Genomic DNA, 14,374 nt, shown 5'->3' on the forward strand with positions numbered 1-14,374 from the left:
TTGGACACCCATTAATTGTGCATTCACCATTTGACTGGACACAGAGACTACAGGTATCAGAGTGAGCAGATCCTTTGGCTTCCATTTCACTTCCCACACTTGGCCAAGAAACATCAAATCCAGCTCATGGAGTCATTGCCAAGAACCTGGATATGACTGCATGAAAACAATGACTACCTTCCTGTTAGTTATTGTTTTCATGCAGTCATATCCAGTGACTATCTTCCTGTTAATTGGAGGAAATCTTCACACATCTGAATATTGACAAAAACCTTGGAACTGATCACTTGAGAGTGCCGAGAACCCAGCTTTATAACTAGAATCATACACGACAGAAGAGGCCCCTCACTGACACATTAGAAACATCTGAATTCCCATCTGCCAATACTTAGCCCATAGCCCTGAATGTTATAACATGCCAAGTCCTCATCCAGGTACTTTTTAAAGGATGTGAGGCAACTTGCCTCTACCACCCTCCCAGGCAGTGCATTCCAGACTGTCGCCGCCCTCTGGGTAAAAAAGTGTTTCCTCACATCCCCCCCTAAACCTCCTGCACCTCACATTGAACCTATGTCTCTTCGTGACTGACCCTTCAGCTATGGGGACAACTGCTTCTTATTCACTCTGTCCATGTCTCTCAATCTTGAACACCTCTATCAAGTCACCCTCAGTCTTTTCTGTTCCAACAAAAACAACCCAAACCTACACAACTTCTCTTCATAACTTAAATGTTCCATCCTAAGTAGTATTCTAGTGAATCTTCTCTGCACCCCTTCCACTGCACTCATATCTTTCCTATAATGTGGTGGCCAGAACTGCACACAGTACTCCAGCTGTAGCCTCACCAAAGTTCTATACAATTCCAACATGACTTTCCTGTTTTTGTAATCTATGTCTTGTTTGATAATGGCAGGTATCCCATATGCCTTTTTCACCACCCCACTAACATGCCATTCTGCCTTCAGAGACCTGTTGACACCAAGATGCCTTTGTTCCACAGAACTTCCTAGTATTCACTGAATACTTCCTTGTCAAATTACTCCTTCCAAAGTGGATTAAGTGTGGCTACTGACACTAAAGCAGCCTTCTGTCATCACCCTCTGTCCCCTACAACTGAGCCAATTTTGAATCCATTTTATCAAATTACCCTGTATCCCATGTAAATTTACCTTCTTTATAAGTCTCCCATGTGGAACCTTGTCAAACACTTTGCTGAAATCCATATAAACTACATCAACTGCACTACCCTCATTGACACACTTGGCCACCACCTCAAAAAATTAAATCAAATTTGTTAGACATGACTTCCCTCTAACAAAACCATGCTGACTATCCCTGATCAAGCTTTGCCTCTCCAAGTGGAGATAGGTGCTCTCCTTCAGAAGTTTCTCTAATAGCTTCCCTGCCACTGATGTGAGACTCATTGGTCTTTAGTTCCCTGGTTTATCCCTACAAGTATTAGTCCAACCGATTTATTTGATTGTAAACTCACAAGCTTTCGAGGGGACTCCCTCTTCGTCAGGTGAATGGAGAGTTCTGGCCTCAGACAGAGCATATAAAGCACAGTTTAGAGATTACTGATTAGAATGCGAATCTTTACACCTAACCTGCTGTTCAAGTCCTAAAGTGGCCGACAATGTGTGTGGAAGGAGCACTGATCACAGGTTAAAGAGATGTGTATTGTCTCCGGACAGCACAGTGAGTGAGGTTTTAAACGATCTTCCTCATCTGAGCAAATCCTCACTGAGCACCTCACTGTACCACAAGCCCACAGACAATCTCACAGTGCTCCACTTCTCCAGCTTCCACCCTAAACATGTTAAAGAAGCCATCCCCTATGGACAAGCCCTCCGTATACACAGGATTTGCTCAGATGAGGAAGATCGTGACAGACACCTCCAGACGCTGAAAGATGCCCTCATAAGAACAGGATATGGCGCTCGACTCATAGATTGACAGTTCTGATGCGCCACAGCAAAAAACTGCACCGACCTCCTCAGAAGACAAACACGGAACATGGTGGACAGAGTACCCTTTGTCGTCCAGTACTTCCCTGGAGCAGAGAAGCTACGACATCTTCTCCGGAGTCTTCAACATATCATTGATGAAGATGAACATCTCGCCAGGGCCATCCCCACACCCCCACTTCTTGCTTTCAGACAACCACTCAACCTCAAACAGACCATTGTTTGCAGCAAACCACCCAGCCTTCAGGAGAACAGTGGCCACAATACCACACAACCCTGCCACAGCAACCTCCGCAAGACATGCCGGATCATCGATACGGATGTCATCATCACATGTGAGAGTACCATCCACCAGCTACACGGTAAATACCCTTGCAAGTCGGCCAACGTTGTCTACCTGATACGTTGCAAGAAAGGATGTCCCGAAGCATGGTACATTGGGGAGACCATGCAGACGCTACGACAACGGATGAATGAACATCGCTCGACAATCACCAGGCAAGACTGTTCCCTTCCTGTTGGCAAACACTTCAGTGGTCACAGGCATTCAGCCTCTGACCTACGAGTAAGCATTCTCCAAGGCGGCCTTCACGACACACGACAGCGCAGAGTCGCTGAGCAGAGACTGATGGCCAAGTTCCGGACACATGAGGACGGTCTCAACAAGGATCTTGGGTTCATGTCGCACTATCTGTAACCCCCATGACTTGCCTGGGTTTGCAAAACCTCACTTACTGTACTGTCTGGAGACAATACACATCTCTTTAACCTGTGATCAGCGCTCCTTCCACTCACATTGTCAGCCACTTTAAGACTTGAACAGCAGGTTAGGTGTAAAGATTCGCATTCTAATCAGTAACCTGTAAACTGTCTGTGCTTTATATGCTCTGTCTGAGGCCAGAACTCTCCATTCACCTGACGAAGGGGCTAACCCGAAAGCTAGTGAGTGTACTATCAAATAAATCGGTTAAACTTAAACCTGGTGTTGTCAGACTTTTTACTATCTCTGGTCATCCATGGTTTTGTGGGCTTATTATTCCTACCTATCACCCTGGAGGGAATATGCTGGGCTTGCACCCTCTCCATTTAGTTTTTGAATGCCTCCCATTGCACCTCTGTAGATGTTCCCGGTAGTAGCTGTTCCCAGTCTACCTTGGCCAGATCTTGTCTTATTTTACTAAAATCTCTCTCCCCCAATCCAAAACTTTTTTTTTTGCTAATACCTACAAGAGGCAAGTCTTTCCCTCAAAAGATAATGGGCATTGAAATCAAGAAGGAAATCCCTGAGTTCTGAACATTAGAAATCAAATTAACAAAGTGGAAATCGTCAGCAGATGTGTTAACATCTGAATAGGAAGAAGCAAAGTTAACTGTTTACTTGTCTCCTCTCTCCAGAGAGGTAGGCACTGCTCCTGCTGAGGAAAGGGCATTCTCAGTGGTGGGGAATGGACTGAGATTAAACTGTCAATAGTGTAAGTGAAGATCGGCATGATATTATCCCAGAGCTTGTGATTCAGTCTCTGTTGGTGACTTTGCCAGTATTTCAGTTTATAATTTATTTTTGACAGGATGAAGAGAAGTGGAAACATCTCTGAAAAAAGGAATAGGAAGTTCAAGAATTCAGGACAAAGAAAATCCACTGCCCACCTGGATTAATGAGGGAACCGCAATGGGAAAACATTGAAAACATTCCCTTTCACAAAATATATTGATATGCAAATGATGTCTTTTATAAACAATTAATTTTAATGGACATTTGTATTTTGGGAATGGTGAGCAGTGTGTGAAGGATTGTTTTGGTAATGGTTTCAGTATTCACAGTGTACTCCAATAGGTTCTCAGTGTTACTGTAACTTGTAATGCTGATGAGGGGTGAATTTGGTGTCTTAATGATTTTGCAGCTGGCCTGTAAAACTATTCAGAACCTTGACATGATGTTGGTCATTGGCCAATGTTGAACCAACAACTTGTTAACCTCCAAGAGCCACACATTTCAGTGGCCCTCCTACGATTCCTTCCCCTGGGCCCCCTCCATTGAATTTCTCATCCCTGCCTCTTGCAAGGACGTTGACTTCTTGCTGGCTTTGTGGTCACTCTTTAGCTCAAAAAAATCTCAGTGAGGGATCAGGGAAGCTGAGACTGAAGGCTTGTTCTCTTGGATGGGATTGGTGTGATTAGCACCTGTTTGTTACTGGATTTAGATATACTATGGACTGTTGCACAGAGCCCATTAGAATGTATTCATTTTATCATGTGAACATGTTTAAAAAAGCCAAATGGTATCTTGGAGAAACAATAAGAGGAAATATTTTCACAATCAAAGCATAAAGCTACCTTGTTAAAAATGATTAAATTGCTGCCATCAATCAGAAAGAAAGCAAAGCGAATGCTTCGGAAGATGCTTGACCTCCATAACAAAGAAACCAAGTATTTTACACATCCCTAACTAGACAGATGTATGAACAGTGACATTTTGTAACTGTTCTACTCTGAGAATCATCATCCAATGCCACCCCTGTTCTTGGTTAACATACACCAGGTAGCAAGTAGGAATAGGAATCAACTAGATTTCTAAGCATTGAATTGCACATGGACCAATGTACAATCAAGCCAGATATAACTTTTTAAAAATAAAATATTTTCAAACTGACTGATTTTACTGAAATATTAGAAGGGTATTATTTTAGTATTGGTTGTTACTTCAATCCCACCTGGCTGACAAATTGTAAATCAGCCAGAATTTCCTACAGTTGTACCTGCATGTTAACTTCCAATAACTCATTAACAAGAACTCCCAGGTCCCTTTGGATATCAACAGTTCCAAATGTCTCCCCATTTAAGAAATACTGTGCATTTGTTTTTTTTGAACAGAGTGGATAATTTCACATTTTTTCACATCATAATCCAACTGCCATGTCCTTGCCCACTCACTTGATTTTATTATCCCACAGCCACACTTGCCTTGAGAATGTTTTTATATAGTAAAAACATATCTTGCCATCAACACCATCCTCATTTTTGATTGCTCAATCAGGTGGAGTTTGATTATATGCAACCTCAAAGCCAGAGCTAAATATCTGAATATCAATCCTATCTACTGTCAAGACTACTCATTCCATCCTCTACCTGAGTCCTCCTCACCTATCCCATGCTTTTCCTCCTGTCAGGACTCTTTAAAATTGTAGATTTCTTGAGTTAGCAGGCTGAGAATAGTGGGGTACCACATGGATCAGTGTTTGGACTCCAGCTATTCACTATCTATAGCAATAACTTGGTGTGGGAATCAAATGTAATCTTTCCATGTTTGCTGATGACACAAACTAGGTAGGAATGTGAGTTGTGAGGAGGATACAATGAGACTTTAAGGAGATTTTGACAGGCTAAGTGACTGGGCAAGGACATGGCAGGTGGATTATGATGTGAAAAAATGTGAAATGATCCACTCTGTTTGAAAAAAACAAATGCACAGTATTTCTTAAATGGGGAGACATTTGGAAGTGTTGATATCCAAAGGGACCTGGGAGATCTTGATAATGAGTTATTGAAAGTTAACATGCAGGTATAACAGCAATTAGGTAGGCAAATGGTATGTTAGACCTTATGGTAAGGGTTTTTTTGTATAGGAATAAGGAAAACTTACTGTCGTTGTATACAGCCTTAGTGAGACCACATCTGGAGTATTGGGTGCATTTTGTTCTTATCTTAGAAGGATCTACTGACTATAGAGGGAGTGCAGCAGGGCTTCAGCAGACTAATCCCTGGGATGGTGCGGTTGAGGAGATTGGGCCCGTATTCTCTAATGTTTAGAGGAATGCTAGGTGATCTTATTGAAGTTCTCAAAATCCTTACAGGTCTCAACAGGTTAGATGCAGGAAGGATGTTTCCCTTGGTTTTGGGTGGGTAGTGGGGGGGAAGAGGGGTGTGTTGTTTAGAACCACGGGGACAAAGTCTCAGACTAAGTAAGAGATGTAATTTAGGACCTCAATGAGGAAGAATTTCTTCATTCAGAGGGTGGTGAATGTTAGGAATTCTACACTCAGGAGTGTGAGGCTCTCATTGGTTATGTTCAAAGCAGTGGTTGATAGGTTTTTAGATACCAATGACATTAAGGGATATGGCGATAATGCAGAATGATGGCATTGAGACAGAAGATCATGATCTAGTTGAATGCAGAACAGACCTGAGCAGGTGAATGGCCTATTGCTGTCTAACACAGAAAGGAAGCCATTTGACCGACTGTTCCCCAATCCCCTACCTTTTTCTTGTAGTCCTGCACTTTATTTTTTCAGAAAGCTCTGATTGACTCTGCCTCCCACACAATAAGGCTGTGGAAAAAGAAGTGTGTTTTTGATTCTTTTTCCGTTTAGTCTCAAATTGGTTGTCCTCTGATTTCAACCTTTTCACCAATGGGACCAATTTCTCCCCATATTTCTCAAACACTAAGGAAACCATCCACAGCTTCACCAATATCAATGTGACCAAAAACCCTCACCTGGGACAATCTTGTAAATATTCTTGTAAACAGACTTGATTTCGGCAACATCTTTGTTCCCAGTTTTACAGTCTCCACAAAAATATCAAATAATCCACACTATGTGACCCCCGCCCCCGCCAATTTGCCATCACCCCCAACCTACCTGACCAACCTGTACTCAATGTATCAGGTTGACAATCCTAATTACACCTTCCTTCATAAGGTATAGGAGCAGAATTAGGCCATTCAGCCCATTGGGTCTGCTCTACCATTCAATCATGACTGATAAGTTTCTCAACTCCATTCTCTCACTTACTGCCGGTAAATGTTGATTCCCATACCAATCCAGAACCTATCTAGGGGGGATGGTGACTAGCACTACTGCCTCACAATGCCAGAAAGCCTGGTTTGGATGACTGTCGTGTTCAGTTTACATGTTCTCCCCATGTCTGTGTGGGTTTCCTCTGGGTGCTCCGGATTCCTCCCACAGTCTAAAAGACATGTTGGTTAGGTGGATTGGCAATGCTGAAATTCTCCCTCAGTGTACCTGGACAGGTGCCAGAGTGTGGTGACTAGGGGATTTTCACAGTAACTTCATTGCAGTGTTAATGTAAGCCTACTTGTGACACTAATAAAAAAAAACTTGGCTTAGTTGGCTCAGCCCATCTGTAACCTATTCCAACCAACATGTTCTCAGATCTTGATGCAGTCCATTAAACTGCCTGGGCTATGCTGTGTGTAAGTTTTCTCACCAAATCCCTGCTCTCCATCTTTTCTTTCAAAATTCACTTTAACTTGAATAATGTGACAGGGATCTCGATAATATAAATGAACTGTGAATATTATAACCTATGGTGTAGAAGCCAGTCATGGTCATGAACTCTCTCCTCAATTATTCTTTGGGGATCAGCCAACAAAGTTTTGGAGGATCTGGGAAGTTGGCATTCCCGGCTTCGTCCCCTTGTCAAATTGAATCTCAAGTTCAAATTCCCAAACTCCCCATTGGATAAACCTAGCTCTGCTGCTAACTTCAACAGCTACACCTTAATTGACTTCTTTAAAATGATTAATCAATTTGGGAGTGTTGGCAGTATTCCTTTGGTGGGTGGAAGTTAGAATTAGACTGCTGAATGATATCAAAGAGCAGTCACAGTGGGTAGTGGAAACCTGGAACTTTTCCCCCCCGAAAGATACTGAACTGGATTATTTGTAAACTTCAAAGATGAAAATAGGTTTTTGTTAAATTTGGGTTATAGAAGGATTATAGTATCAAGATTTGCAAGTTATGTGGATTGGCTATGTTAAAAGGCCTGGGTGGAATCCTCTGTTGAGAGTTGATGCCGACTCAATGGGCTGAATACTCTCCCTTCTGCACTGTAGGGATTCTACGAAGAAGGGTGAATGGAATTAAGGCACAGATTAGCTGTCTGTGTGGGTTCCTCTGGGTGCTTTGGTTTCCTTCCACAGTCCAAAGACGTATAGATTAAGTGGATTGGCCATGATAAATATGTGGGATAATGGGGATAGGGCAAGGAAGAGGGCCTAGGTAAGATACTCTTGTCAGAGAGTCTGTACAGACTCGATGGGCAGAATATTCTCTTATGTATTATAAAAATTCTATGATTTGCTCTAATTTAATTGAATGGCAGAACAGATTTGAGGGGCTGAATGGCCTCCTCCTTTTCCAGACTGGCTGGCTGACAGTTGGATGTAGAGAGCGCTTGAAGGTTGCCCAGTAGTTCAGGGTCAATCAGTCTGCTAAGTCTGCCAAATAATTGTCGTCGTAGCGAATGAGCGAGTGCAATGTGGGCTGGACCTGAACATGTGAGCAATTACTTTCAGTTTCACTTTCTCAGAGATTTTAACCGGAGGGAAATATTTCTGACTGAGACCCAGCAAAACCCACGCTCGGTAGTTAGATTCCTGCTTTTCCGCAGCTGAGAGGGATCAAGGACCGTCTGAGCCCCTCTTCCACCTCTCGATCTGGAGAGCTGTGACATGATCGCACGTCTTACACTCCGACTTTAATACGCTCCTGCTGTGAAAAGTCTGAAATAACGCTCGTTTCCGTCAGTAAGTATTTGGTGTAATTGCAGAATAAGGCGTTTCTTATTTCTGAGAAGCAAAGGTGAAGGGGCAAAAGCTCGGTGCAGTAGGGGTGGTGGGGGGGGGGGGGAGGGGGTTATAAAGTGGACCAACTCCATGAGGACTTTTACTACAGAGTTTGGCGATTGTAGGTCTTTAATCGTGTTGTCCAGTTACTACCACTTCCCTGTTTTCCCGCCAAATATAAAGATTGTACAGAGACATATAGATAAGCTAGGCGAATGGGCAGATAGAGTTTACCATTTTGGCAGAAAAAATAGAAAGGCAGATTCAAAATGCATCGGGGTAAAGGGATCTAGGTGTCTATTCAAGAATCCCATTAAGTTCGTCTGCAGGTGCAGCATGTAATAAAAAAGGCAGAAGGGATGTTGCCATTCATTGCAAAGGGACTGGAGTATAAAAGTAGATAAACTTTTTTAGGAAGTGTAGACAGTCAATGGATGGAGGCTGGTTTGCATGATGGATTGGGCTACATTCACCATCTTTCGTAGATCCCTGCAGTCTTGGGCAGAGCAAGAGCCATATCACACTGATACAACCAGAAAGAATGCTTTCTATAGTGCATCTGTAAAAGTTGATAACAGTCTTAGCTGACATGCCAAACTTCCTTAGTTTTCTGAGAAAGTAGAGGTGTTGGTGAGCTTTCTTAACTATAATATCGGCTGTTGGTGATATGGACACCTAAAAACTAAAAGCTCTCGACTCTTTCTACTTCATCCCCATTGATGTAGGCAGAGGCATGTACTTCTTTACGCTTCCTGAACTCGATGATAACCTCCTTTGTTTTGTTGATATAACAAGTTGGTATAGTAAACATAGTCCAAATGTTTCCTCTTATCTCGAACAAGAGGTCACAGGTATAGGTTGAGAGGCAGTAGATTTAAAACTGAGATGAGGATGAAGTTCTTCTTGCAGAGGGTGGTGAATTTGTGGAACTCGCTGCCCCATAGTGCAGTGGGATCTGAATCATTGAATGGTTTCAAGAATGAGATAGATATATTTCTAATAAAAAAAGGGATAAAGGGATATGGGGAACAGTTGGAGAGGTGACTTTGAGACCAGGGAGAGAGCAGCCATGATCTGATTGAATGGTGACGCAAGCTCAAAGGGTTGAATTTGCCTACTTCGACTCCTAATTCTTATGTTCCTATGTATACATGCTTTTGAATACAGGAGTTGCGATATCTTCTTGAAGTTGTACAAGACATTGGTAAAGCTACACTTGGAATACTGCGTACAGTTCTGGTCACCCTATTATGGAAAGGATATTATTAATCTAGAAAGTGCAGAAAAAATTTACTAGGATGCTACTAGGACTTGATAGTGTGAGTTATAAGGAGAGGCTGGATAGACTGGGACTTTTTCTCTGGAGCCTAGGAGACTTAGTATGATCTTTTAGAGATCTATAAAATATCTAGATCAGCTAGATAGTCAATATCTTTCCCAAAGGTAGGGAAGTCTAAAACTAGAGGGCAAAGGTTTAAGGTGAGAGGGGAGAGATACAAAAGGGTCCAGAGGGGCAATTTTTTCACACAGAGGATGGTGAGTGTCTCGAACAAGCTGCCAGAGATAACACTAGATGCGGGTACAATTTTGTCTTTTAAAAAGTTTTCAGATAGTCACATGGGTAAGATTGATATAGAGGGATATGGGCCAAATGCAGGCAATTGGGACTAGCTTAGGGGTTAAAAAAAAGGGGTGGCATGGACAAGTAGAGCCAAAGGTCCTGTTTCCATGCTGTAAACCTTTATGACTCTATGATCTACCTTCCATTTACTAATCCAGTCGCCCTTTGAGAGTCAATATTGACTTTGCTGTGAACAATCTTTCCCACGCACTGCAGAAAAATAGTTCTGCTTTTCTCACACTATGTTCTTTTATCAATTACCTTCCCTCCGGCTTGTGAAAACAATTTCTCCCCATTTACTCAGTCAGAAACAGTAATTTGAATGCCACCATGAAATATCACCTGAAGCTTCCCCATTCTAAAGAAAACAGTCCCAGCTGATCCAGCCTTTCTCCAAATCTTAAGACCCTCACCCTGGTGTACTGTTCCAAATCATGAAAGCTTAGGATGGGGAAGAAGTGTTCCCATCTGTGGGACGTCTAAAACCAGAGGGCATAGATCTAAAGTGGTTGGCAGAAGAATTAGAGATGATATGACAAAAAGCTTTTTTGCACAAAGTAGTCAGGATCTAGAATGTACTGCCTGAGAACGTGGGGGAGGCAGATTCAATTGTGGTTTTCAAAAGGGGATTGGATAATTATCTGAAGACAAAAACCATGCAGCGCTATGGGGAAAAGGTGAAGGGGGTGGTGGTGGTGGTGGGGTGGGGAGTGAAGACTGACAGATTTTCTTGCAAAGAATTAGTATTGAAAAAGGGGGCTGAATGGCCTACTGTGCTGTGGTCATTGTATGATTTTATAATCGCTGCAACTTTTGCCAAGACCTTGAAATTCTTCCTAAAATGTGACGCTCAGGTCCGGATGCAGTACTCCAGCCTAACCAGATTTTTTAAACAAGGTTTAGTATAAAGGCCTTGCGTTTGTACTTTATTCCTGAAAATCTAAGGAACTCATATGTTTTCATAATAACTTTTTTAACTTGTACTGACACCTTTCAAATATTTGAGTATGTAAATGGATCCCCAGGTTTCTTTGTTTTTGATCCTTTTTAAAAATCATACTATGTAGTTTATCAAATCAGAAATGTGGTTAGCTGGAATCTGCATGCCGAGAAACAGTCAACATTTCAGCTCCATGATCTTTTGTCAGAACTGGCGGAAGTTGGGAGATTTTTACAGTTTAGAAACCTGTGCACAGAAAGGACAGAGGACGGAAGAAGTAAAAGGAAGACAGGAATGATTAATGGGTAGAAATTTGTGGCAGCAGGAATTGGGGTAAGGCGGTGCCGGTAAAATGTGGGCCCGCATTAGGCTGGTTCTGGAGGTGAATCTAGTAGATGCATTGGTGGCAGGTAGTCCATTAATGTTGTTAAAGAGCCAATTGTCAGGTACTTTGCTACCTTGTCTTGATTTTATGAATGGTGTACAGAATGCACGGAATCCTCATCCATTCAAACGCAGTGAGATATGAGCAGCAGCTGAGTTGTGGAAGGAAGTGGCAGCCATACTGTGACACTGTCAGCTGACTGTATGTTTAAGAAGCTAAGTTATTATATCTGGAGGCAGAGGGTGGAGCCAAAGTGAAGAGTTCCTCAATATGGATGAAGGTGTCTGATGTTGCTCCATGTATGGATCTATCATGTTAAAGAGTATAATCCATAATGCACTGACATCTTTTAATTCCTGCTGGGCTTCTGGTTGACAACAGTAAACATCGCTTCATTTCCAGATGGAGCAGGTCATTAAATGTCTTCCTAAGAACATAAGAAATAGGAGCAGGAGTAGGCCATCTAGCCCTTCGAGCCTGCCCCGCCATTCAATAAGATCATGGCTGATCTGAAGTGGATCAGTTCCACTTTCCCACCTGCTCCCCATAACCCTTAATTCCCTTGTCTATCAGAAACCTATCTACCCGTGACTTAAACATATTCAACGAGGTAGCCTCCACCACTTCAATGGGCAGAGAATTCCAGAGATTCACCACCCTTTGAGTGAAGAAATTCCTCCTCAACTCTGTTCTAAAACTACCCCCTCCTACCTTATTTTGAGGCTGTGCCCTCTAGTTCTGGTTTCCTTTCTAAGCAGAAAGAATCTCTCTACCTCTACCCTATCTAGCCCCTTCATTATCATGCAAGTCTCTATAAGATCCCCCCTCAGCCTTCTAAACTCCAACGAGTACAGGCCCAGTCTATTTAATCTCTCCTCGTAAGCTAACACCCTCATCTCCGGTATCAGCCTGATGAACTTCTCTGTACTCCCTCCAAGGCCCATATATCCTTTTGTAAATAAGGGGACCAAAACTGCACACAGTACTCCAGTTGTGGCCTCACCAGTGCCTTATACAGATGCAGTAAGACCTCCCTGCTTTTATATTCTATCCCCCTCGCGATAAAGGCCAACATTCCATTCGACTTCTTGATCACCTGCTGCACCTGCAGACTGGGTTTTTGCGACTCATGCACAAGGACCCCTAGGTCCCTCTGCACCGTAGCATGCTGCAGCTTTGCACCATTTAAATAATATTCCATCCTACTATTATTTCTTCCAAAGTGGATAACCTCACATTTGCCAACATTATACTCCATTTGCCAGGTCCTCGCCCACTCCCTCAGCCTATCCAAATCTCTGCAGACTTTCTGCGTCCTCCATGCAATTCGCTTTTCCACTCATCTTCATGTCATCAGCAAACTTTGTTACCCTACACTCAGCCCCCTCCTCCAGATCGTCTATGTATATGGTAAACAGTTGAGGCCCCAGCACCGATCCCTGCGGCACGCCACCAGTCTCCAACTGCCAACCAGAAAAGCACCCATTTATTCCAACTCTCTGCTTCCTGTCTGATAGCCAATCTTCAATCCATGCTAACACTTTACCCCCAACTCCATGTATCCTAATGATGGATTCTAGCATTTTCCCAACTACGGACATTAAGCTAACTGGCCTGTAGTTACCCTCCTTTTGTCTGCTACTTTTTTTAAACAGCAGAGTAACTGTAGCTGTTTTCCAATCTGCCGGCACTTCCCCAGAGTCCAGCGAATTTTGATAAATAACTACTAACGCATCTGCTATTACTTCTGCCATTTCTTTCAGTACCCTGGGATGCATTCCATCCAGTCCCGGGGACTTGTCTACCTTCAGTCCCATTAGTCTACCAAGCACTACCTCTTTAGTAACAGTAATTATATTAAGGACCTTATCTCCTACCAACCCTCTATCTTTAATATTTGGTAAGCTATTTGTGTCCTCCACCATGAAGACCAACACAAAGATCTTATTTAAAGTCTCAGCCATTTCCTTGTTTCCCACCATTAAATCCCCCTTCTCGTCCTCCAAGGGTCCAACATTCACTCTAGCCACTCTCTTCTTTATATATTTGTTAAAACTTTTACTATTGTTTTTTATATTGAGCCTGCATTGACAACAATCCCACCCAGGCCCTATCCCCTTAACCCCACATATTTACCCTGCCAGTCTCCTGATACTAAGGGGCAATTTAGCATGATCAATCAACCTAACCCACGGATCTTTGGGCTGTGGGAGGAAACCCATGCAGACACAGGGAAAACGTGCATACGCCACACAATTACCTGGGTCGGAATTGAACCCAGGTCCCTGGTGCTGTGAGGCAGCAGCAATAACCATTATGTGACCATATTGAGGACGAATTTCTTCTCTCAGGGGCTGGTGAATCTTTGGAATTCTTTGCCCCCAAATGGTTGTGGAGCCTCAGTCAGAGTATGTTCAAGACTGGGACTGATAGGTTTCTACATATTAAAACCATCAAGGAATGGGAATGATGCAGGATTTGATTTGATTTATTGTTATCACATGTATTAGTATATGGTGAAAAGTATTATTTCTTGTGTGCTATTATAAAGGAGAGAATGCAGGATGTAGTGTTACAATCATAGCTAGGCTATTGAGAAAGATCAACTTAATACGAGGTAGGTCCATTCAAACGTCTGATGGCAGCAAGGAAGAAGCTGTTCTTGAGTTGGCTGATACATGTCCTCAGACTTGTTTTTATCTTTTCCTAATGGAAGAAGGTGCAAGAGACCATGTCTGGTGTATGTGGGGTCCTTGATTATGCTGGCTGCTTTTCAGGGGCAATGGGAAGTCTACAGAATCGATGGATGGGAGACTGGTTTGAGTGATGGACTGGGCTTTCTTCAGTATGCTTTGTAGTTTTTGCGATCTTGAGC

General features: G+C 42.7%; 2 protein-coding genes across 2 annotated transcripts in view; both read left to right on the forward strand.

The window, feature by feature from the left end:
• The window catches only part of ddx51 (DEAD (Asp-Glu-Ala-Asp) box polypeptide 51), a 44,752-nt gene extending 40,135 nt beyond the window's left edge, over positions 1–4,617 (forward strand). The window contains exon 16 of the mRNA XM_080208562.1: positions 3,536–4,617. Coding sequence (XP_080064688.1) covers positions 3,536–3,562 — 27 coding nt within the window. The 3' untranslated portion in view covers positions 3,563–4,617. The remainder of the gene's footprint in view (positions 1–3,535) is intronic.
• A 3,702-nt stretch (positions 4,618–8,319) lies between these two features.
• LOC145356007 (protein PML-like) overlaps positions 8,320–14,374 on the forward strand; it is a 45,869-nt gene continuing 39,814 nt past the window's right edge. Inside the window, exon 1 of the mRNA XM_080208561.1 lies at positions 8,320–8,514. Within this exon, the coding sequence (XP_080064687.1) occupies position 8,514 (1 nt within the window). The 5' untranslated portion in view covers positions 8,320–8,513. The remainder of the gene's footprint in view (positions 8,515–14,374) is intronic.

The sequence above is a fragment of the Carcharhinus amblyrhynchos genome, chromosome 20 (assembly GCF_965287045.1).
Source record: "Carcharhinus amblyrhynchos chromosome 20, sCarAmb.v2.hapA, whole genome shotgun sequence".
Taxonomy (NCBI): Eukaryota; Metazoa; Chordata; class Chondrichthyes; order Carcharhiniformes; family Carcharhinidae; genus Carcharhinus; species Carcharhinus amblyrhynchos.